Source organism: Monodon monoceros, unplaced genomic scaffold (assembly GCF_005190385.1).
Source record: "Monodon monoceros isolate NGI ecotype Baffin Bay Population unplaced genomic scaffold, NGI_Narwhal_1 Super_Scaffold_3, whole genome shotgun sequence".
Lineage (NCBI taxonomy): Eukaryota > Metazoa > Chordata > Mammalia > Artiodactyla > Monodontidae > Monodon > Monodon monoceros.
In genome coordinates, this window is record NW_021703780.1 from 52,040,024 (window position 1) to 52,066,106 (window position 26,083).

Genomic DNA, 26,083 nt, shown 5'->3' on the forward strand with positions numbered 1-26,083 from the left:
TTAAACAACTAATCCAGGCTAATTAATTTAATACGATTTTGGGTAAAACACTTAGGAAGAATGCTGTAATTACAGTTCTGACAATGTTTGTGGAATTATTTAATTTCTATATACTTATATCTTATTTAAAATACATGGTTGGGGTACAGTTAGTTCCAGAATTTCAGGTTCCTGGTTCAAAGAGGTACTCAGACTCAGACTTACTTACTAGTGTTCAGTTATACCTTCAGTTTTCCCATGTGAAACTCAAATCAGAAGCAGAGAGGTGCCACCTGTGCCCAGATGTTGCTGTCTTCCTTTAAAGAGTGTAAGAGTTTTGTTCTGGTAGGCCAGTGATGTACTTTGGAATCAGCTTGATCCTTATAAGCTTACTGGGAGGGGTGGCCTGAGAATACTGCAGAGTACTCAGCCTCCAGAGTAGCTTGAACAGTCCTATTCCTATACAACAGCCTTTCTGGGGTCTCTACTGAATGCCCTGGGTGTTCAACAACGTTTCTCCAGTCTGGCTCATCAGAACTTGAACCTCTCCCAGCCCAGGTGAACTCTGGGAATTGCTGTTTATCTTATAGCTTCCAGTAGTTCTTTCCAGTCCTCAGGGAGTTGTACCTTTCCCATGCACAGATTAGTATTCAACTAGACTCATGGGATCCCCTATGCAGATTTCTATAGCTCTTTTTCTGTATGTCTCTCCTCTCCAGTGTTCTGCACTGCAAATTTTAGCCACTTCAGCTTTCGGAACCTCCAATCTGTTTCTTCTTCAACTCAGTAAGACTCCCTTGCTCTGCCTGCGTTCTCCCTCCCTCTCCACGGTCCAGAAAATGCATCCAGGTCAAAACTGTGCTGATCATACTGTTCAACTGACTTGTTTGTTTCAAGAATTACACTCCTGCTCTGCCTGCTGTCCATCATCTGTACACAGTTGTCTTAACATATTTTCTCCAGTTTTCTGCAAGGGGGCTAATCCTGTACCAGTTGTTGCATCATGGCAAGAAGCAGAATTCTCATCACGGACTATTTTTGAAGGTTACAATTTGTGGATTTTTGTTTTGTTTTTCTATCAAGAGATATTCAATTATTTTGGTATATTGACTTGTATCTAGCAATCTTGCTATATATTCCCTTAATTATAATAATTTATCTATCAATTCTTATCATTTTCTGCATGGATAGTTATATCATTTGTTAATAAGGGCAGTTTTGTTCCTTTTCTTGCAATCCTCATAGTTTTTATTTCCTGAGGGGTTTTTTATTTGTTTGTTTATTCTGTTCTGACTAGGACATCTAGTACAATCCAGATTATGAATATTAATAGTAGGCATCTTTGTGTTCCCTCTCTTCAAAGGAATACAACAACATATACAACAAAGTATTCTGGTCGGGAGAAGTGGTAAAAGGAGTTTAAGTGTTCTACCATCCTTAAATTTTAGAAAAATATAAACATACAGAATAGGTTTAGACTTTGATAAGTTAATGATGCATGTTATAATTCCAAGACAACTGCTAAAATATCAGAAATAAAAAGCTTAATATCCAAATTAGCAAAGATAAAGTTACATATAGCCAGTTCTCAGACCCATTCACTTTCTTCTTATACTCACAGAGTTAGTGACCAAAAATCCACCAGTAGATTTTAGACATATAAACATATTTTAAGGTTGGTATAAAGTGCTATTAAGAAAGATTTTTTTTAAATCACACAAATTTAATCCTTATATATATGATTTTTGGAATATATATATGCTTTTTTGGGGTTATCCTGCTAATGCTTTACTGAATAATCACTGAATCAATAAGTACAAAATTCATTCATAAAAAATACTCATCACAAAAAAGAATATACTTACGCCACAGTAATGCAAGCTTCTCTAACCACCTGGGATCTAAGATCCTTAGCTGAAAGTTTAAGTGCTCCATCCAACAAGCGTAAATGTTGGAAAAAGCAATCATATTGTGCAGCTCCAGCAACAAGCAATGATCGAATTTTCTTAAGCTGAAATAAAGAGAATTCTCATTACTGACATTAAAAAGTGGCCGTGCAAAAAAAAAACTACCTAAATTTCACTACTGGAACAAAATTAAAAATTTTTTCATTATATTTCATTATATATTCAGACATTTTAACAGCATTAAATGTATCTTTATTAAATAAACATGCAAACAAAAAAGCTTTCTGGAAAAGAACATTATAGATTTAATTATATGCATAATAGACAAGTAATGTATGAGTAGGTAAGTAAATTTTAAAGTTTTAAGGGAGTCTTTTCAAAATTGTCACAAAATACACATTAAAATAAAGTTTACCATTTTAACCATTTTAAAGTATACAACTTAGTGGCAATAAGTACATTCAAAATGTTGTGCAACCGTCACCACTATCTACTAAGAAGCCTATTTTTAAAAGAACCAAATTTGTAAACTATATTCATCCATAAGCAAAAGTAAAAAATCAAAAGGATCAACCATTAAGTCATCACCATCTCCAATATTTTAACATTATCACACTTACTTTGTAACACAAATAGCTCTTTCTCCCTATTTCTAAACCTTTAAGAATAGGATTGCCAAATGTTTTCCATATAAACATCATACATACCTAATAAAATTAATCAGTCAATTGAGATACACTCAGGTACACATCTGTGCTCACACATACAAGCTAAAAGTTTACCTATCATACCCATTATTATGTATAATTTCATATTAAATTCTGTGGTTTTCTAAATTTTTAAAGATATCTTTAAAGTTAAAGATGAATTAAGGATGGAAAACATAAAAATAAAATACTGTGGATATTAGAAAAACATCTGAAAGAATAGTTATACAATCTTAGGGTATATAAGGTAGGCAAACTATCATAAGCAGAAGAGAAATCAGAAGGCATCTAAACAACTAAAAAAATTACAATATGGTAGGAAAAAATTATCTGCAATATATAAGTACAATACACAAGGAATGACAGTAAAATAAGAAAAAGACAAATAACCAAATATTAAATTGGGCAAAATAAATATAAGAAAATGTGTTCAACCATACTAGTGATAAGCAAATGCAAATTACAACAAAGACACATCATTTGCCTTCATTAGATTGGCAAAAGTTAAAAAGACTCGATAGCACCCAGTAATAGCTCTTACTGTTAAGATCATGGATGCCTAATACCTTTGTTCAAAATATTTTGGCAATGTCTACTAAAATAAAATTGCATCTACTCTTTACCCACCAATCCACTTTTAAAAATTTAACCTACAAAAATAAAAACACCATTGTTATAAGTATGTGCAAGGATGTTTATTGCAATATTGTTAAAACAGCACAAAATATAAAAACAAGTCCATCCAAGTTTCTAGAAACATACAGCCCACCAAAACTGAATCAAGAATAAATAGATAATTTGAACAGTCCAATTGCTAGGAGTGAAATAGAATCTGCAATAAAAAAAACTCCCTGCAAACAAAGTCCAGGACTGGATGGCTTCACTGGGGAGTTCTACCAAATGTACAAAAAAGAACTTATACCAATCCTTCTCAAACTCTTTCAAAAGACTGAAGAGGAAGGAATACTCCCAAAATCATTCTATGAAGTCACCATCGCCCTGATACCAAAATCACACAAAGACGCTACCAAAAAAGAAAATTATAGGTCAATATCTTTCACGAATATAGATGCAAAAATCCTCAACAAATATTAGCAAACTGAATCCAACAACACATAAAAAGGATCATACACCATGGTCAGGTTGGATTCATCCCAGGGTCACAGGATGGTTCAACATACACAAGTCAATGTGGTCAAAAACCATATGATCATCTCAACAGATGCAGAAAAAACATTTAATAAAATTCAACATCCATTCATGATAAAAACTCTTATCAAATTGGGTATAAAAGGAACAGATCTCAACATAATAAAAGCTATTTTTGCCAAACCCACAGCCAATGGTTTATGCCAAACTCAAACCCAATACTCAATGGTGAAAAGCTGAAAGCCTTCCCACTAAAATCTGGAACAGGACAAGGATGGCCTCTCTACCACTTCTATTCAACTTAGAAGTCTTAGCCACAGAAATCAGACAAAAAAAGAAATTAAAGGTATCCAAACTGGAAGGGAAGAGGAAAATTGTCACTATATGCAGATGACATGATAATTCATATAGAAAACCCTAAAGACCCCACACAAAAACTATTAGAACTGATAAACGAATTCAGCAAGGTACCAGGATACAAAATTAGCATACAGAAATCTGTTGCATTTCTTTACATTAACAATAAACTATCAAAAAGAAAAAGTAAAAAAAAAAAAATCCCTTTATAAATCACATAAAAAAAAAAAAAAAAACCTAGGAATAAACCTGAACAAGGAGATGAAAGACTTATATGCTGAGAACCATAACACGTTGATAAAGGAAATTAAAGATGATTCAAAGAAATCATCCCATGCTCTTGGATTGGAAGAATTAATACTATTAAATGGCCATACTGCCCAAAGTAATCTACAGATTTAATGCCATCCCTATGAATTTACATTCCCACCAACAGTGCAGGAGGGTTCCCTTTACTCCACAACTATGTAACCCTAAGGAGAGTCATGGTCCCTGGGCATCAATGAAGTTCAAAAAGTAGCACATGGGGAGACACTAACAAATGGGTGAGATAGGCTCCACCTGATTAGCAAAACGGAAAAAAATGGACCCTAACTAAGAAAAGGCCTATTATCTCAATGTGTTTTCCAGAAAGAAATGTTACCTATCAGACTCTCTACTTCATAAGCAAATACCAGATAGTACTACTATTGAATTTCCAAGTTTTTGAAAAAGAACATTGAAAAAACAAGGAGAGGGATAAGAAAATAAAAAATAAAAAACTTACTGCATTGGCACGCTGATCCCAGTCATGTTTGTCATCTGACAAAATTTCCCTGATTTTATTTAATGTTTCTTCAAGTTCTCGACTAGAATAGATCTTAAAGAAAAGATGCAAAATTATAACATTAATATTTCTTGCCACAGCAAAATTATGCCCTCATGTTCAAATAATCTTTCCAGTAATAGTATTATTTCGCATTCTAGCACCATTTTTAAATGGAGAATGAAAATACATTATAGATAATAATAAAATAAAATGCTTTGTCTTCCTTACCTGTTACCCAGGTAAGGGTATTTCTCCGCTCATGAGTAACTTCAAATATACTTTTAAAGTACTTTGTCATTTAAAAAACAAAATGCAAATATCCTACAGATCAGTAAAAACAGGACTGAGTTCTCAAAATGACTTCAGGTATATAACATATCTATTGCATCCGTATACTTATTATACAATATTGCAAAAGGACATGTTTTAGGTTAGTCCCTCCTCCGACCCTCTCAATAGACTGTAGCCAGGAGAGCTACATGCTTTATTCCCTCTGGAGCTAACTGTCTGCCAAACACCATTATCCTTTCATTCACTTAACAAATATTCACATAACAGGGATGTAACATTCTAGGCACTAAGGACACTATGGTGAGCAAAAAATAGGCATGGTCTTTGCCTTATGGAACTTATAATCTAGTCAGGGAAAGAAAAAATTAATCAAATGATATAAAATATGAAATTGCAAATAGAAAGTATCACCAAGGAGAAGTACATACTGCCATGAAAGTATACATACAATAGGGGGTTTGAACTAGTTAGGAAAGTCAAGCTTGAACTGAGAGCTAAAGCATGAGGCAGACATCATTAGACAAAATAGAGAAAGATCAGCCTTCCCTGCAGTGAACAGCACGTGCAAAGGCTCTGTGACTGAAAGAAACTGAAAGAAGGCCAAGTACAGTAGTAAAGAGTGCAAAGGGGATCAGGGGAAGAGACAGTGACCCAAGGCCTAAGTCAGTCAGTGCACAGTATTTCTCTACATCACAGTCAAGGTTCAGAGGTGGGCAAATGACCTAAATTAGTTCAGAGTGAATTTCAAAGTTTTACATGGTCAACTGCGGAAGAGGCAGAGGGTACTAAGGGAGTGAGGCTCGGACAGCTGCAGCCATGTTGCTGACCATGAGGGAAGACGATGCAGAAGAATCCAGAAATGAGACATAAGAAAGAATGGGGTCCTACATACCATCTGAGTAGTACAAACAGATACTGCCAACAAATAGGCCCTATTTATATTTTCCACTTTCAACGGCCATTAAATTCCCCTTTTACTTAAAACAAAAACTTGCCAAAAACAAGAGTACAAAGGGGAGCAAGGCATGAGACAAGGCTGAAGAGGCAGGAGGGGAACCAGATAAACATTTGTTACAGAGTGATTACTGGAGGCTTCTGAGCCTTTCCTGCCTCCCACTTTCCCTTCACAAAAGTCCTTCTGCCATATTTAAAAAGAAAGGCAGGTTCCTCTCCCACTCCTAATCTTATTATGATGCTTTGCTCTTGGAATACAATGCCAGGCTCCCCCTTCCCTAACAAGGGAAAAAAGGGCCGACTCAAAAATTTACTTCAGTGAGGGGGTACATAATTTTTTAAACATTCTTTTAGAGGGCATACAGAGAGAAGAAGTTTGAATACCACTAAGTTAGGAATTGGCTGCAATAAAATAATTCCTAGGTTTCTAACTTGTGTAACTGATTAGGTTTCCACATATAAAACACTGGAAGAGTAGGTTTGAAAGGGGAAGATCATGAGTCCAGTTGTGGGCACGTTGAATTTGAGATGCCTCTGAGACATCTAAAAGGAGATGTCAAATAAACAATCAGTGGAAAAATTAGTTTCGCACTAAAGAGAGTTCTGGCTGAGTGATAAAAACCTGTGCATTACCTATGTAAAGGCAGGAAGTAAAGCCATGGATTTGAAGGAAGGAAGGAAATTGAGAGCGAGAAGAGAGGCCCAGAACCAACCCTTAAGAAATCTCAGTATTCAACAGTCAAGTAAAGAAGGATGTGTTTAAAGGAGAAAGAGATGAAGTGGACAGAAAAGTAGGAGGAAAAAAAATGGAAGAACATTGTATCACAGGCACCTTTAAAAAAAAAAAGTGGATGTAGTTGGACACTGCAATGTAATATGATTCAATGATATGGATTCAATTTTATTTCAGCCTCACTGAAAAAAATCACTTGGAAGTCTAATTGTACCAACAAATAATAGTTTGGTAAGTCAATTCAGGAAGAAAAGAATTTGGAAAACAGGGACAAAAATAAATAATATTACGAACAGGCACATAGGCAATATTCATGGGGAATGCCACTTCACTGGCATCCTTACCTGTATAGAAGGGACATCTGTAAAAGCCTTTATAAAATCATCTTCATCAACTGCTCCGGCACCTCCTTCCTTAGAAGCACCTGATAATTAAAAATAAATTTATTTTTTAAAGTTTACTTTTAAGCATTTTAGCACTGAGAACACCATGAAAAATATTAACTCTTTTGATATGAAAAAGGCATAATTTTGAGACATTCCATTTTATAAGAAGGCATTAAAAAAATCTCCAACTTTTCAGAAAAGAGAAGGTACTTAGCAGTAGTTGATTAACTCTCTATAAGGTACTAGATGAGGCTGGTAGTAGAATCCAAACTATAAGAACACAGCCCTCTGATCCCTCATTCAATGCAAGACCAAGGACACAAGAAATACAGGTGAAAGGATAAACATTTAAAAAGCTGAGCAGTCAGTTTATATGACCCTAAATGTCAATAATGATGCCAAATAAGTGAGGCAGAGGATCCACATGTGCTGCAGTGGTCAGGAAAGCAAATGTGAAAGAAATGAGGGTCTTGAAATTAACTTTAAATACACAAATGATTTTTTTATTGCACATACACAATAAAAAAGTAAACTTAATAGGCAGTAGTTGTTTAACAGTCAATAATTAGCTATTGTCTTTCAGCTCCAAATACACTCTTTTATATTGTGATGCTGGGTCTAGGACTGAGCAAACCATTTTTCTGCTGATTCTAATGGTTTCCTGTTAAACTGTGTCAATAGGATGCTGGAAAGAATGAAAGCTGAAGGAAGAAGGGACCTGCTCCTTCCTAACTACTTCCTCTTCTTGTCAGTAAAACCCTAGCAACTCTGGCAGGTTGCTCATTTCAGCAGCAGTTCCAGACTGCAGTTTTTCTAACATTCACTGAAACCAGCTCACTATGCCTGACAGAGACACCAGACAGCTAGTACCTGCTCCTCAGAGGTCAAGTCACAGCTCTGCAGGGCCTCTCCTCTAAGCCTCTATGTTTCAATAATTTTAACCTCATTTTGTTCTTCCAGCTTTAGGGGTAGGAGCTATTTACTGTGATTGCTACATCCATGATACTTTATTTTTTATTTTTATTTTTTTCAAATTAACCAGTATTTAAATGGGGAGGGGAGTTGTTTAACAGAAGTAGTATGAATTATAAATATTATTTCCCGGGTAGTCAGCTGCTATATGTAATTGTTGTGCAGAAGACACTAAAATAGTGTCTTTGCTCTTAATGACAGTGGAGAAACCAGAATCAACAGAGGGAACTTGGCTTCATGGAGAACTGTCGTCACAAAGCTCAACTAAGGAATCTTAACACAGCCGCTGAGAGTACTGTGGTATAGGTAGCTGGGGAGGAGACACCTGTTTGGGGGGGAAGGAGAATAAAGCCAGGAAGGCTCTGCACTGATGGACTGTGAAGCCGGCAGAAGGGTCAGTAATCTTCTCGCCTCCTTGGCCTCTTCCATGATACTTTAGTGTTCTCTTCTTGCATTCTTAATTCATCAATACCCATTTAACAAATTATATTAAATTCTCTCTGCAAAAATAACTTGTGGATTCTGTGTTCTGACTGAAATCTGGCTGATAACTCTATTATTTATTTTCTTCGTGGTAAAAATCCAACACATGAAATGGTTTTCAAATACCTAAGATGTACATACCAATGGACAATTCACTTAAAAAATCTCTCTGGTTAAAAAATTAAACAGAAAATATCTCTTCAATTAAGTTTAGCATCTACCAAAGGAAATATTAATACTGCAAAACTGGACTTAAAAAAAATCATCCTAAAAAATACTCAGGATTTCCAAAGGTGTATAAAAAGCTCCTTATCTTAAAAACAAACAAAAACCTCAGAAGGTCTTTGTATATGAGTTTTAACAGCAATAAGAGATGGACCACAGAACAGCATAAAGTTTAAGGCAATATAAACCTGCAAATTAAAAGCAATGACAATTTCATAAACTAAAAGAGGAATGGATGTATGCTTGCTATAGGAAATTCAATTAGAAGAGTAAATAAATTATAGTTACTCCCTAGATATTAAAAAATCCAATAAAATAATTAAACTCCCAACCCCATGCCCATAATCAGTACTAGTAACTAACTGATTACCTGAAAATAATCAGCTAAAGCAAAGAAACAAAAAGATAGCTAACCATATTATCTTAACATCTTATAAGATACTACATTCATTTACAATCTCTTAATATGGCAGGGTTTATTACTTTCGACAGTGGGTCCTCTGATAGGAGTGCATATGCCTAGATTTTTACAATTTCTTCCCAATCTTTCACAGTTGTCTTTGTCTAAGCCACTGAACAGAAATTTCCTTAGGGACTGGTCCTTACCAAGCAGTTCCTAAACATTCAACACAGTTTTCATAAAAACAAAGTTCTTTCCACATTCATTAATATATTTTGTTCCTTTATATTACCACTTCTTGCAAATTACTTTGTTACAATAATAAGAGCAAGCATTAGGCAAGTTTGAGAACAAACAACTGACGCCTGGAAAGTATACATCTCAAGTGGTAGAGGAGACCTGTACAGATGTACCAGAGCAGAGCCAGTTAACAACCTTAGTGTACTACAGTGTGGAAGACAGAAAGTTTTACAGAGGAATGGAGAAGTGAAGGGGAGATCAGTATGAAGGATTACTACAGTGTATATGCAGTTTACTAAGGTATCATACATACAACAGAATGCTAACGTCGATACATTAACCCACCAGCCATAACACAATGTCAAAATCCTTCAAGGGGATGCAGAGCATCTGAACAGATCCCAGATAAGGCCAGAAAAATGTGCCAATGACTAAGGACATACATAGGAAAGTCTAACTTTGAAAGTCACAATTTACTCTAATCATAATTTCTTTATTATGCAGTAATTTCTTATGACTAGGGCCAAATAAGCTAGTAGGGAGTGGTGGGGGAGTAGAATATAATGGCTTTTAAAAGTCCCACAGAAGATGCAGAGACAAATAAATGCAGCCTTGTGACTATCTCAGATATGACAGTTAGGTCTCTAAACCTAGACATGGGCATTACCAAATTTGGTAAGAACTTGCATGGTCTGAATAGTTAACCCTAATCTACCTCACTCTTACCTTGGAGAATCACTTTGTTTAAGCAGAGGGGCTGCTAATGGGAGTGTTTGGGATATACGAATAGTGTAAAGACAGGACATTCTGAGCTCCCCATTCTAACCTTGCTTATACCTTGCATGTATTACAAGTAAACCTTTTTACTATCCATGTTTGCCCAATGTTTCCCCTCACCTTGGTTTTGACTGTCTGGCCTACAAAGTAGGAAAAGGATTCCTGTATAGGGAATAAACTGTTGAATGAACTGTTTTATCTCACAATCATCACTCCATTTTCTGATACAGCTTTAAAAAGTTCACCCAAAAATACTATAAAATCCCTTTAGCGCCAGCAAGGAGAATGAATTACATAAGAAGACAGTCAAAAAGAGTAATGGGCCACGAATAAACTGTTGAATGAACTGTTTTATCTTGCAATCATCACTCCATTTCCTGATACAGCTTTAAAAAGTTCACCCAAAAATACTATAAAATCCCTTTAGCACCAGCAAGGAGAATGAATTACATAGGAAGACAGTCAAAAAGAGTAATGGGCTTTAATGTCAAATATTACTGCAAGAAAAGGAGAATGAGTGTGCACACCAAGAGGAGATGTGTTTAGATAAATTACGTTTGAGAGCAGGAGCACAAGTAGAGGCTGGGCTGAAGGGACAAGCGAAGCTGGCTTCCAATTCTACTAAAGCTCTTTCAAATATAACTGTGTTAACAATCATCCCAGAAAATATTAATGGGCTGAAACAGAACAGAAGAGGTTTGCCCAGCTGTCTAACCACTCTAAAACAGAGGTCAGTAATTTTTTTCTGTAAAGGACAAGAGAGTAAATATTTTAGACTTTATGTGCCATATGGTTCCTGTTGCCATTTCTCAACTCTGCCATTGTAGCCTGAAAGCAGCCACAGACAATATACAATGAACAAGGTTGTATTCCAATAAAGCTCTATTTGTGGACACTGAAATTTGAATTTCATATAGTTTTCACACGTCACGCAATATTATCCTTCTTTTGACTATTTTTAATCATTTAAAGATGTAAAAAATATTCCTAGCTCATGGGTGAAACAAAAACAGACAGTTGGCTGGATTTGGCCTGTGCACTACAGTTTGCTGATCCCTGCTCTAGAATCCACTCTAAGCTGGTAATCACTTGGTTGGGAAGCAGAGGGAGGGGAAGGGGGATTAGAGGGTACTGTCATTCAGGAGATACCATGGTTTCTAGTGTGCCAGACTGCCTAGATGAGGCATTCTCAGAAATCCTCAAATACTACTTTAAAAGGTTCAAGTATAAAGAGAAAACTCCATTCTACTTAGTCCTTAACTACTAATAAGGTGAAGTGCTGGATACAATGGTGAATGAAACAAAGGGTAAAGTACAGGTACAGGAGCAAGGAGAGCAAAGTTTTAGAGATGGAAAGAGGCAGATTCTTCTCATGCTACAGTGAAGCGACTAGCACTGAAGAGAAAGATAAATGCTGGAAAAACAACATGGAGGGAAATATGGCAGGAACCTTGATGAAATTCATACAAAATCTATAATTTTTAAAGAGAGTTACACTAATGAAAGCACTATCAGTGCTTTTGAAGAGTGCTATGAAAAGACAGAAAAGCTTTCTGGATCCCCAACTTTCTAAGGGAAGTAGGTTGAAAACGACACTCAGCTGAAAACACAGGACACTTTGATACAAAAGAAGAAAAGATTTCGGGGGCAGAGCCCAGAGTCCAGGGTGAAACCAAGAACAGAAGAAAACACTGATTTAGAGAAGCACACCCAAAGAGAGAATGAAACCTTCATGATGGAACATTCATGACCCCTGTAATAAGGGAACCTGACAGCAGGTTCCTGTTGGATTTCAAAATTGCTATAAATCAGTGACTACTATGAAGTTCCCGTTCCTTCCCCCAACCTTTTTAAAGAAACTTATTTATTTAATTTATTTTTAAAAATTTTTTGGCTGCATTGGGTCTTTGTTGCCGTGCGCAGGCTTTCTCCAGTTGCGGCAAGCTGGGGCTACTCTTCGTTGCGGTGCACAGGCTTCTCATGGCGGTGGCTTCTCTTGTTGCAGAGCACAGGTTCTAGGCACACGGGCTTCAGTAGTTGTGGTTCATGGGCTCCAGAGCGCAGGCTCAGTAGTTGTGGTGCACGGGCTTATTTGCTCCACGGCATGTGGGATCTTCCCGGACCAGGGCTCAAACCCGCGTACCCTGCACTGGGCAGGTGGATTCTTACTGACTGCGCCACCAGGGAAGCCCTCCTCCCTTTTTTTTTTTTTTTTTTTTTTTTGCGGTACGCGGGCCTCTCCCGTTGCAGAGCACTGGCTCCGGACGCGCAGGCTCAGCGGCCATGGCTCACGGGCCTAGCTGCTCCGCGGCATGTGGGATCTTCCCGGACTGGGGCACGAATCCGTGTCCCCTGCATTGGCAGGCGGACTCTCAACCACTGCGCCACCAGGGAAGCCCCTCCCCTTTTTTTAATGGGAGTGTCTATTATGGTTTTTCTGTCCTGTATGTTGAGTATGTGGGGTGCAAGTAGATGTCTTTTTAGTTCAGAGGTCTCTGCATGGAGAGGAGCCACACCAGAGGATAGAAACTTCATGCATCTGGACCTGATGCAGATCAAAGGATCACAGACTTTGAGCCTGATGGTATAATTAGGATGAGACTTCTGGGAAATGTCCATGAATGCATTTTGTGTGTAGGAGGCATGTAAATTATCGTGGTCAGAGGGCAAGCTGCAGTAGGCTGGCTGCAAGGGTATCAGCAACAATTGCTCTCATTCTTGACAATTGCTCCTTTTACAATGTGACTTTGCAGATTTCCCTGTTGAAAAGTGGAGTTTCCAGTAAAGAGGTGGAGAAGAGTAACTGAGAATTCTGGTTGAGACAAGACCTAGGAGAGGCTGAAGGGGTCCCTGATTGGTTATTCCCCAGTGTCCAGCAGAATAAAAACTTCTCAGAGGAAAGCTTCTAGAATCCCCAATTTGGACCTAAAGGACTTCCACTAATTAAGTTCAAGCAACAAGCTCACAATCAAAGTTTAAATACATTTGATCCTTGAACAAAACAGATTTGAACTATGGGGGTCCACTTAAACAGTTTTTTTTTTTTTTAAAACACTGAGCTGTACGTATCTATCTATCTAGCTATCTGTCCATCTATCTAACTATTTTTGGCCGCAGGGCCTGCAGGACCTTAGTTCCCTGACATTCCAATAAACCTTTATTTCTAAAACCAGATAGCAAGGACACATTAGGCCTGCTGGCTGTAATTTGCCAAATCCTGGTGTAGATAGAAAACCCAAAATAATATATAGTAAAATCATTAAAAATTAAACTTTAGCTAGGTGACTAGATATAAAATCAAAATATTTGATTTCATTTCTATGCATCAGCAACAAAGTTAGAAATTTTAAATTAAGAAAATACTATGTCCAGGAACCTTGAGGGCATCATGCTGAGTGAAATAAATCAGACAGAGAAAGACAAATACAGTATGATCTCGCTTATATGTGAAATCTAAAAAACAAACAAACAAAAAAACAAGCACACAGATACAGAGAACAGATTGGTGGTTGCCAGAGGCAAGGGGTGGATGAAATAGGTGAAGGGAGTCAAAAGGTACAGACTTCCAGTTATAAAATAAATAAGCTACGGGATGTAAAGTACAGCATGGTGACTAGAGTTGACACTGTACTGCATATCTGAAAGTTGCTAAGGGAGTTAATCTCAAAAGTTCTCATCACAAGGGAAAAAAAGCTCTGTAACTGTGTATGGTGACGGATGTTAACTAGACTTACTGTGGTGATCATTTTGCAATATATACAAATATTGAATCATTATATTGTACAACTGAAATTGATATAACATTGCATGTCAACTATACCTCAATTTAAAAAAAAAAAGAAAATGCGTTGACTCTATAGAAGAATTTGGGAAGAACTCACATCTTTGTAACACTGTTTTCCTATCCAGGAAGGCAGTATATCCATTTATTTATGACTTTTAAATTTTCTTTCAATGAAGTTTTACAATTAAAAAAAATACTATGCTTTTTGGGACTTCCCTGGTGGCACAGTGGTTAAGAATCCACCTGCCAATGCAGAGGACATGTGTTTGAGCCCTGGTCCGGGAAGATCCCACATGCTGCGGAGCAACTAAGCCCCTGCGCCACAACTACTGAGCCTGCACTCCAGAGCCCATGCTCTGCACCAACAGAAGCCACCTCAATGAGAAGCCCACGCACTGCAACGAAGAGTAGCCCCCTCTCGCCGCAACTAGAGAAAGCCCGCACACAGCAGTGAAGACCCAACGCAGCCAAAAAAAAAACGTTTTTTAACATAAAATAAAAATATTCTGAGGTATCTAGAAATAAAACAAACAAAAACAAAACAAAAAAAGTGAAAAACCTTGAGGTGGAAAAAAGAATAAATTTTAATGAGACATTAAAGAACACTAAAATAAATGGATAGATATTCTGTGTTCATGGACAGGAAGACTCAGTATCATAAAGATGTCCAGTCTTCCCAAAGTACTGCCATAATCAAGCCTCCAACAGGATTTCTTGTGGAAGTTGTCAAGCTGATTCTAAAATTTGGAAAGGCAATGGGCCAAGAACTGTTGAGATAATCCTTATAAGAAAAGGGAGGAAGTACTTGCTCTAACAGAAATGAAGACTTACACACCTAAGATAATGATGACAGGTTTTAGTGCAGGGATAGGCCAACTAATCAAATGAACAAAATACAAACTTCGAAACAGACCCACAAATGTACAAAAATTTGATACACGACAAAGAAGTGATTCAGATCAACAAGGAAAGTAATTCAATAATAATGCCTAAAATTCAACAAAATGCTGAGATAATGGATTATCTAGTTAAAAAAAAAAGGTTATTTCCTTACCCAATTTTAAAACTTACAGTAGACATTCTGATTCCCATGGGAAAATGGTAGTCATCCAAATTCAAATCAAATGTTTTACTAAATACTCCAAAAACCAGAGATCAAAAAGAAAAACAAATAAAACTGTCCACAGCACATACTTGTAATACAAGTTCTCACTTCAAACTTCAATTTACAGGTAAATGGGGAAATATAAACATCCAAAACCAGCAATGTCAATTACAGAGTCCTCACTGGAGAGAAAAATCCAAGGAATTTGTATGGAAGAGGAGGATCTTGGCAGTGGAGTACGAAGACATCAAATATGGTTCCCCTCCGAACAAGAGGTAAGTAGCACTTAGAAGGTGGAGGTATTCCTTCAAAGCTTGGCGGATAAAGGAAAGGAAGAAAAAGATAACAGTTCTACTGAAATGAGATGGTATCACAGAATCAGAAGCACTGAATAGAAAGCCTTCCATGTATCATTTAGAAAAGAAGTTGTATTTCACTATACCAACAGAAGAGGGCATTCCTAAACTAACAAACAGTAAATTTTTCTTTCTGGCCCCACAGAATCACTTATTAAAAAATATTTTTAGGACATTTGAGGAAATTTGAATATAGAATGGAAGTGCTTAAAAGGAGGTATATAGTTAGAACAAACTTACAGAAAATAAAAGGGCTCAAAGGAACAAGTTAAATATCACCACAAAGAAATCAGACAAATCCACAGCATGGGACAATCTAAAAGACAACTAGCATAGACTCTTTAAAAAAAAAGTCAATGTCATGGTATAAAAATTGGTGAAGGGATTTTTTTATACATAATATTATGGAATTTTCTGGCATATGATAATTGTATTATGGTTATAATGAAGCACACCTTTAAGTCTTAGGAGGTGTATATTAAATATTTATGGCTGAAATGTCATGATGTCTACAATTTACTTTCCAACTGTTGAGTTTTGGAAAAAAAAAGAATATGTGTGGGAATATATCTATATGGAGATGGTTAAAACAAATATGACAAAATGCTAGTTATTAAATCTAGGTGATGAGTGTTTACTGCATGCCAACTTTTCTATATGCTTAAAAATTTTCATAATAAAAAGTTTGGGAAACCACTCACTAAAAAGTTAGAATAAGTACAGATAAACATCAGGAACATCAGTAACCAAAATATATCCAGTTAGTAGTATCTCAGTTCAATGGAGTAAAGAATGCTTTATCCAACTGCATCGACATTAACTTGCCCATGCATAAGGAAGAAAAGAAATTAAAATGAATATACTGTCATTTTATACAAAAAAAATTCCAGATATACTTAACAAACTAAATGTAAAATAATTTATGTTTTAGAATAAATTAGACTATTTGTATAAACTTTGGGGACTAGACAATAGTCCTTCTTATTCAAGACAGGAAATTGGGAAGTTAAAAAAAAAAAAAAAAGGATATTTTACCTACCAAAACAAAAATTTTTTAATTTTGACATAAAAATGCCATAGACAAAGGAGGAACTGAAGAAATATTTGTAACTTTTAATAAAAGCATAAAAGGTCTAATATTTTAAAAACTGTAACAAACTGAGAAGACAAAACAGCCCAATTAAAAAATGGGCAAATAATAACAAATTACAATTCACACAAGAGGATATGCTAATCCCTATTAATGAATTTAAATATTCTGAATCTCACTGGAATATAAACTCTGGGAGGACAGGGTCTTTGTTCTTGTTCACTGATATTTCCCAGGGATTACGAGAATAGCAGCATACTAAAAGCTTCCAGTAAACATTTGCTAGCTGCTGGCTGGCTGGATAGACGGATGAGGATTAAGAAAAAGAAGTACCATTTTTCACCCATCAAAATGAACCTGTTATATTCAAGGCCGGAGAAGGTAAAATAATGTCTTTATTAAAATTAAAAGCACATGATTCACTTTGTTATAAAGCAGAAACTAACACACCATTGTAAAGCAATTATACTCCAATAAAGATGTTTAAAAAAAAAAATTAAAAGCACACACAACCTTGACCAAGCAACCTCATTTAGAGGAGTCTATTCTACAGATCAGAAGCAACAGAATGACCAAATACATAAGTACATGGAGACCTGCATTCTTTGTAATGGCATAAAGTTGCGAACAATCTGAATGACACTGACAGAGAAATAGTTTATTAAATCATGGTACATCAATAATGTGGAACACTGTATAGCTATTAAAAGAATGTGATAGCTCTCATTCTTGATGCTGAAGGACGGAAGGATGTTTTGTGAAAAAAAAGCAAGCTGAAAAGTTTACTAGTATGTTTAATGGGGGCAAAAATAAAATCTAATCTAAATACCTACACAAATAAAAATGGAGTAAGATGTGGAAGGATATCATACATAACACTGGGCAATGAGATTAGAAAAGCAAGATGGTATGAAGTGTTTTTTTCTAAACATTTCTCTAATGTTAGACTTGTTAACAGTGAGTATACATTTTATATTTAAAAAATCAAATTATGCCATTCAATTTATTAGTAAGAAACACATAAATTGGTTCTAAAAAAGAAAAATGCCAAGTTAATGGAAAAAATTAAATTTACAGCATGCCCATCACAGAAATAATGCTTCTTACCAATTCAGTAATATAATGTAATAAATATAAGTTGGAATTGTAAGTTATTACAAACTTCTACTTTATATGGATCAAGTATAACAAATCTAACTAATGGAAAATCCCTCACATGTGTGATCTATATTAATGATATTTCACTCTTTTCTGAGGCAAACCTTGAAATCAATTTGCCTACCTATATGACACTATAATTTTCTAACACTTAAATCTCAGTCAAAAAGTATAGGCAAATGAAGTATGGAAAGGCCAAAACACTAAAAACCACTAACACTGGTTGGTGGGATAATGAGCATGGACAGATATTGTAATTTCTTTTCCAATTTCTTTTCTGCTTTCTTTCTTGAGCATTCCTATGGTCTCCTCAGTGCCTAACATGAAGCCTTGCACACAGTAAGCTCTACATACAGATGTAGATAAAGACAGTAACTCATCTGTGAAGAGACTGGGTCTTCAATATATCTACTAATTTTAATCACAATAATTTGGCTGTTTATATTAATTTCCTCCCTTCTCAAACATTCTGAATGCTTCAGAAAATAAACCTTGCACAATGAAATTTCTTTGACTTTAAGTCTTGCACAAGAGGTAAAACAAAACTGAGGACAAGGAAAATAACTACAGCAAAACACACATATTCTTAGACACAGTAGGCCATTGGGCAGTTTATTGATTTATATTTATAATAACTTATTGGTTAATTATTCAAATCTTATTTACCTTAAAACCACAGTTAAGAGAGACAGCACCAGGGCATCTTATGATGAATGACATGGGATTCACAGAAATTTAAGACAGAATGGTGACTGGCCAATCCTTAAATTCCAAATGTCATTAATAGTGTTTTGCTACATGGGATAAAAATACGAAATATGTATTATACGCGGTATTAGTGAGGAGATGACCCAGAGATAATCCAAAAAGCCCTTGATGGTGGGCCAAACACTGGGCCCTTGTTTCATCTCTGCTAATAACTAACTGATCTTGGATACATCATTTAGCTTTCTGAGGCTTAGTCTCTTCATCTGAACTGTGGTCAGATCATCTTTTAAGATCCCTTCAAGGCTAAAATCTTTTGGGTTTAGTATCATTCCCTGTCATTAAGGGGAAGAAAGGAGGAAGAAAACGAGCAAAACAAAATACACAAACAGAAAAGTTATTTGGTTTTACATAAGTTCAAAAACAAGAAATTTAGGTTTATGAATTAAAAATTTAGATTTCAAGATTAAACAACAAATTCTGTGAGATTTGTTTTATTAAATACATACTGATTTTCATGATCTTTATTTGTTTAAAAGGAAAAGCATCTTTGTTGTTTGCATCACAGGAAAAAATGGGAATGATTAGCATAATTTGTGGAAAACAGATATTTAGACATTCTTAATAAAACCTCAGGTAAGACATAAAGTAAAACTAATATAAAATACCCTAAAGACAAGTAAGTACTACTGAATTTGAAAAGACAGTAATTAACCAATTGTAAGAATTCAAAGTTAAAGCCATTTCAAAGTAGTCTTTGATATGAGATGGAAACAATTGAGAGAAAATACTCTGTCTGCTTGAATGAATGGGCAAGTGAGAGAGAACAACAGAACTTTGACAATTGATGATTTGGTTAATGATGTGTTTCAATGATTACACACAAGCCTCAGTGACAAATCACTAACGTCAGAATCTGGTACTAATGATAAACAAAAACAATTATATCATCATCTAATTCAATTTTTATTTTTAGAAAAGAATAGCAGCCAAAATAATTGGTACAGGAATAAGGACATTATAACTCAGTAAGCTTTAAAAAGGCAATTTCAAAAAGAAAACTCTAAAAAGTATTTCCATTTATAATGAAAAAATTACCAGTTTGCTTACTTCCAAATATTCTATTTTGCTGGGAATCATACTAGTTGAGGTTTAAAATGACTGATTTGTGGACCCTGAAAGTAGTGATCATTCCTGTAGATTATAACCTCAGAGCTTTAGGATCTAGAAGAGTTCTTATTTATCCAGTGAGATTAGTGTTGGTGGCAGTATAGCAACGTGATTTTTGCGCGTCATCTACTTGTTAGATGCATGACCTGTTCAAGTTGCTTAAATTCTCTGAACTTTAGTTTGCTCATCAGTAAAACGGAGATAAAGTATCTAACTCAAGAGTTCTGAGGTTTAAATGAGAGAACATAAGTAAAAACATCCCCCAATTTAAAAAAACTATTACCTAAAATACTATAGAGATGTAAGTATTACAAATAATCTGGTATAATCAGCAATTGTATTAAAGCCATTAAGCCAAAAGGGGGGAAAATATGTTTATCTAAATTCCTATTATGAAGCCACAAATGTTATTCAGAAAATGGACTATTTAAGGGAATTCAATTTATCCTTATTCTAATTAGCAAAGCACAAAGGTAACACTTTTGACATCCACATAATATGGATTTTTATAGCCATGATATATTTGGAAAAGGTTATGGGAGCAACCCATAACCTTTTTCTTTTTTAATTCTCCTTGGTTTAAAAGCCCCACAATTACAATATGAGTAGAAAAGGTTGGCACACCGAGGCAAAGAACAAAACAAAACTAACACACACTTAAACACAGGTCCTACTGGCTTTAACTGGCTAGGATACTTTGCTAAAAATAGCATACATCTCTTTAATCTTGACATATATCTCCGGGAGAAGTGAAGTAAATTAAACTCCAAAACTTCAGAGTAGATTCAATCAGGATTCCAAAGAAGCTCACTTTATTATTTTGGTAATCCTTCTGAAAAGAAATTTGTTAAACTCAGTGGACTGTGACTGGCTTATACCACTATTGTATACCTCCGTCTACCATACTCCTCTAATTAGGAACCAATCATACCTGTTTATTATATACCAAGGAGTAGCAAATAAAATGCCTGGACTAAATCACCATTATTCCATGTAAAGTTATGAGAAAGAAACTGTACAGTCTAGAAAACACAATAGTTATATAAAGAGAGACAGGACAACCTTCAAGAATTTGAAAGTATTATGTTAACAGATAATTCATCTTCCCTGCCTAAGTTACAAGGAGGCAGATTTTAATGCAATATAAAAAAATAATTAAATTTATCCAGAATTGAAATGGCTTATAACTTTTCTGGAGGATACTACGCCAAACTGAAAGAACACAAGAAATCCCTGTAACTTTTGATTAAGTAAACTTTAAAAATTTATTCCAAGGAAATGATTGGAGATATGCTAATAAAATATATACTTAAAAGAATGATGGCACCGTTTATAACTGCAGAAAACATGAAAGCAGCCTAGATATGACTACTAACCATGAATAGTTTTAAATTAATAATTTTAGACCAATGAGGAAATGATCAGGGTAAAATATTAATGAGACAAAAGGTATACAAAACTACAAAAGGAAGGGTGCCAATTCTGTCCTCCTCCTGAGAAAATATTTGTATGTGTAAAAATAGTTAGAAAAGTTATTATAAAAATAACTGGAACAAAGTACATCATAATTTATCAGTTGATTATGTCTATACGTAGTGGTACTGCAGATGGTTTTTGTCCCAAATTTTAATCCATGAGCACATATTTCATCAGATGCTGAATAATCATCTATCGGAATATTTTGAAAGGGATTGCTATACTTGAATAGTAAATTTAACTATATGACTCCCAATGTCCCTTCTAACTCAAAGATTCTACAACTCTAAGAAAACATTCTACAACTGATTTAAAAATCAATAAGCTTCTGCCAAGAACAAAAAGATCTAAAGTTAAATTTTCAAAGAAGGGCTGACAGCCAAGAATAACAATTTCTGAAGCAATATCAGTATCCTTTAATAGCTTTTTTCTTACAAAAATGGGTAATGAATGAACCTAAATGAGCTATGGCAAACAAAAGAAATAAACTAAAAATTGCAGAATGAATACTCAACTGCCAAAAGACTGAGGAGGAAGAAGTGGAGGAAGAGAATGAAAAAAGAACGAAGGTCTCTCCCTTATTTTTATCAAAAGGGCCACTGCCAGGATGGATAATATAATCTGTATGAGTGATTAATGACTACAATCATGAAAGCTACCTACATTCTCATATCTGGTAGGACTACAAATCAGAGAAGGGGGGAATGGCATTAAGAAAGTCTGCTGTTTCTTTAAAAAGAAATCTGATTTTATCAATTTGATTAACATCAGAATTAAGTGACCTTTGGTAGGTAAACTACGATCTTCAATTTTCGTCTAAGAAAAGAAAGTAAAACATGAAAATCAGAGCTAATTATAAACTACTGGCTCAGATTCACAAAAATGTTAAATATTTTCACCATGAATTTCAAATATTAATCCATTTTAAGTCAAATAAGACAATTTCATAAAATAATTATCATAGTATCATAGATTGGAAACCTATACCTCAAAATAAAAAAATATTCCTTGTAGTAAGTGAAGGTAGTCATTTGTTACAAAAGTAAGAAAGCAAAGAATGCCATTTACTTTTTACCAGAAATAAGTAAGAATGCATAATAGACATCATGTAATAGGATATAATAACTAACATCTGAATGAGAATACACTCCTATAATTGCAAAACAAAAATAAAATAATTAAAATACTAAAGTATAAATTACCCGAAATATCCAGAGAAATCAATAAGACATTTCTATTAAACAGTATTTTATTTATCTATTTATTTATATGCATGCAAATATGTGTGTGTGTATACCTATACCATACCATCTTTCTTGTTGCTTACATGACATATTAGTTAAAGATATTTAAGATGAAATATTTATAATAGTTTTCCTATATTTAGAATATCATATAACATAGAAAATAACGTTTGGTTGTATAAAAAGATCAAGAGCACACAACTTAGAGAACCTGGTCAAAATATAGTTTATTTTTCTTTCCTTTTTGCTTTTACTAAAAGAACTACAGACAGAGAAAAAACAAAATCCTGAAGACCATGACTTTCCCACCAGCTATCATAAACAAGGAAAAATCTGTTTTCCCAAATTATAACTAACACACAAATTTATTAACAAAAAAGGGAAAGAAAGGAACTACTGTCCTTTTAGTATTAAATATTTACCCTTTTTCTTATAGGATTCATTTTACCATAAAAACTTGGCAAAACTAGCACCTGAAAAGGACTCACAACTTTCTAATTAGTATATGAAAAAATACTTATTAAAAATTCAAAGATTAGACAATATGCTAGAAATAGTTTTAAAATGATCAAAGAATGTACTATTTTCTGTATAACTGCATAAAACCTGTTTTTTCCTATTTATTATTATCTAATCCATAAAATATTTTTGAGGCAATTTTACTTGACCACCACCCATTTCCTATTGTGACAAACTATTCAATACCCAGTATCTTCAAACATTTTTCCAATGTTAGAGTATTTAAGACTCATGCCCTAGATGAATATATAACATTACATATATCAATATTTCTTTAACAACTAAAGCATCTGAAAATAGCCAAATTCTGAAAAACCTGCTCTCTCCTTAAAAACAAAAAACAAAACAAAACCCAAACCCAAAAAATTCCCTTAAATATCTTTTCATGGCTTCTGAAAAATAAATACTCTCAAGAAAACACAAACTCACATATGTTCTGACAGGAAATATCAAAATACAATATTTTAAACATTTTCAAAAAGGCAGCACATTCTTCTGTGTGTTGCAACAGACTCTCCAGACCTGCAATCCTGCTGCAGTCATGAATAAACATATGCCTCTAAAGTTCTAAGTACGTGTGGCCATATCAAGGGCATGAGGCATGCACATCAGATTTGAAATGGATTTACATTACCTCCAACCTTAGGGCCACCTGCTGAACCAGGCTTCCTTGCACTGTTGACAGGATTTCCGGATGTTTTAGGTGCAGGAACCTTGAAGGCTGAAGCAGCTGATGACGGCCTATTTCCATCCACTGATTCTTCATCATCAAAGCTTTTATCTGCACAAATCATTAGAAAAATGTATTTTAAGAGAACTAAGCTTTGCTCAATTTTCCATAAGACTCAACATCAAATAAAGCTATATATAAAGTCATTAATTTCTATGATATATAATATAAAATAAAGCTCCTTTGAATAAGCATTTATATATTGACTAACACTATATAAAATAACCCAGTATAATTTAAAATCAGTCTGCAATATTATATTTCCTACCTATATATATTAAGTCAAAACATAAAACCGAATACATTAACTCTAAGAACAGTAAAAAGCATTTTTCATTTCTTTGCTACTCATATAAGCATTTTCTGCCAGCTCCTCCCATACTGCATCTTCCAGCACACCCTGCCTTATTCCTTATACCCAGATTCTGCAACTTACAATCACAGATCCGTTTGCAAATCAGTCGCCTCATTCCTCTGAAAGCTCTGAATTTTCCTCACCCTAGGATGCTCTGAATAGTTCACATGGCCAAATACAATAGATTTGATACTAATCAAAGATTCTATCAAAAACAGACAGCAACAACCACAGAACCACCACTGAGGTTTGTGCCGGCATTTTTCTTTCTCTTCCCTGCCCTAGGTGCTGTAACAGCCAATCAGCTACAAGGTGACATCATCTTATGGCAGCTACTGCCAGATGAAAGGTAAAAATTCTCCATGTCTTTTAAAAAATCCTCCATGTAGTTGCAATCCTTAGTCTATATCAAAATTTCAAGGGCATTCAATACTAAAGGTTTATAAACCTACATTTGTTTTCTCCTATTTAATTCACATGAAAATTTATACAAATAGAAAATGTTTTCTGCAATATTCAATCTGCTGGAGTGCTTATTATTGCATCAGTAAAAATACGGAGTATCACAGTGCTCATTACTGGCATAATTAACTGTAATCTTACAATCTGCTGTTTATTTAGGCCACAGAAACCAAACTGAACAATTTGTTCTCATAAATGATTCTAAAATACTCTACAAAGCTCCTTTTGGAATATTTATGAATAACCACACAAGTATAACCTCCTTATATAAAATGAACCCACCCACCCCTACCCCACCCTCCAAATCACAAGATGTATGCATTTTACTCGTCCAAGAAGATGGTTTTCTCTAGGACCCTGCACAAACCAACCACGACAAACAAGATGGGCGAGGCAGAGAAGGAGCTTTACCACAGGCTTCACAACAACGTGCCAGAATCTCTTCCTTTCAGTCTGCATCCCTTACTTATGCAAACACCCAAATCCAGCAGAATAAAATCATCCCTACAAAGGACTGCAAGTCCAACTATTGAATATATTTTAAAATATATATACCAGACAAGTAAGACTGTTTTATTTATTGGAAAAAAGAATCAAATAGATACCCATTAAATTTACTATTCAGTAGACACCCATAAACCACATTCCATTTCAGCAAGTGTTTTTCTTAAATAGCACAACTTGTAGGAAAAAAGTATCTTCTAGTTAAAAATATATATATATATATATATTTTTTAGCATAATGCTATTGGGGAGCCAGTTTGGATCAATTAAAACCTATGCTCTATAGAGACTGCTCTGTTAAAAAAACTAATACAATCCCAAATAAGCTTTTATTTGCCACTACCATACTGAAACAAAAAAATGTAGCTAAGAGGGACAGAGTATATACACAAATCTACAGAGAGAGAGAGAGGTACTAAAACTTGAGTAGCCAGAAGTTCCCATGGAAACAGTGTTCTCTGTTCCCACACACACACACACAAGAATTAAAATGAGTAAATATCTCTACTGCTTAAAAATAACTCAACATTCTTAAACTCTTAGGAAATTAATTTTTACCTTTTTATCAAAACAAGGTAGAGAAAAGTATATAGATTAAAGTACGCAGCTCAATTAATTTTCACAAAAGGAATATGCCAGTGTAACCAGTCTCCAGACCAACAGATCCCTATCAGCATCCTGTAAGCACCCTCACTGACCCCCGCAAAAGTCACTATTTCCTACCAAAGCTAACTAGTCTTGACTTGTAACACCACAGTCGGTTTTGCCCATTTTTGATCTTTATATAAAAGGAATCATATAATAGGTACTCTACTACCTAGCTACTTTTCACTCAATATAATATTTGGAAGATGCGTTTTCATTGCTTATAGTTTTATAGTGTATGAATGTGCCACAAGTTATTAATATCCATTCTACTGTTGATGGACATATGAGCTGTGGCCAGTCTGAGATTATTATAAAATAGTGCTCCTAAGAGGTAAGCAAACAAAGTTAAAGAGTTCTAATGCTTTTAGTATTAATATGGAAGTAGTAAACACAGTAATTTATTTTAGGT

At 34.8% G+C, this 26,083-nt stretch overlaps 1 protein-coding gene across 9 annotated transcripts in view; it reads right to left on the reverse strand.

The window, feature by feature from the left end:
• Positions 1 to 26,083, reverse strand: part of CLASP2 (cytoplasmic linker associated protein 2) — a 177,705-nt gene that overhangs the window by 100,271 nt on the left and 51,351 nt on the right. For all 9 annotated transcript variants that reach the window (XM_029241792.1, XM_029241789.1, XM_029241791.1 and 6 more), the window contains 4 exons: positions 23,610 to 23,756; positions 7,230 to 7,309; positions 4,866 to 4,958; positions 1,845 to 1,990 (listed from right to left, as the gene is read on the reverse strand). In XM_029241792.1, the coding sequence (XP_029097625.1) occupies positions 1,845 to 1,990; positions 4,866 to 4,958; positions 7,230 to 7,309; positions 23,610 to 23,756 (466 nt within the window). The remainder of the gene's footprint in view (positions 1 to 1,844; positions 1,991 to 4,865; positions 4,959 to 7,229; positions 7,310 to 23,609; positions 23,757 to 26,083) is intronic.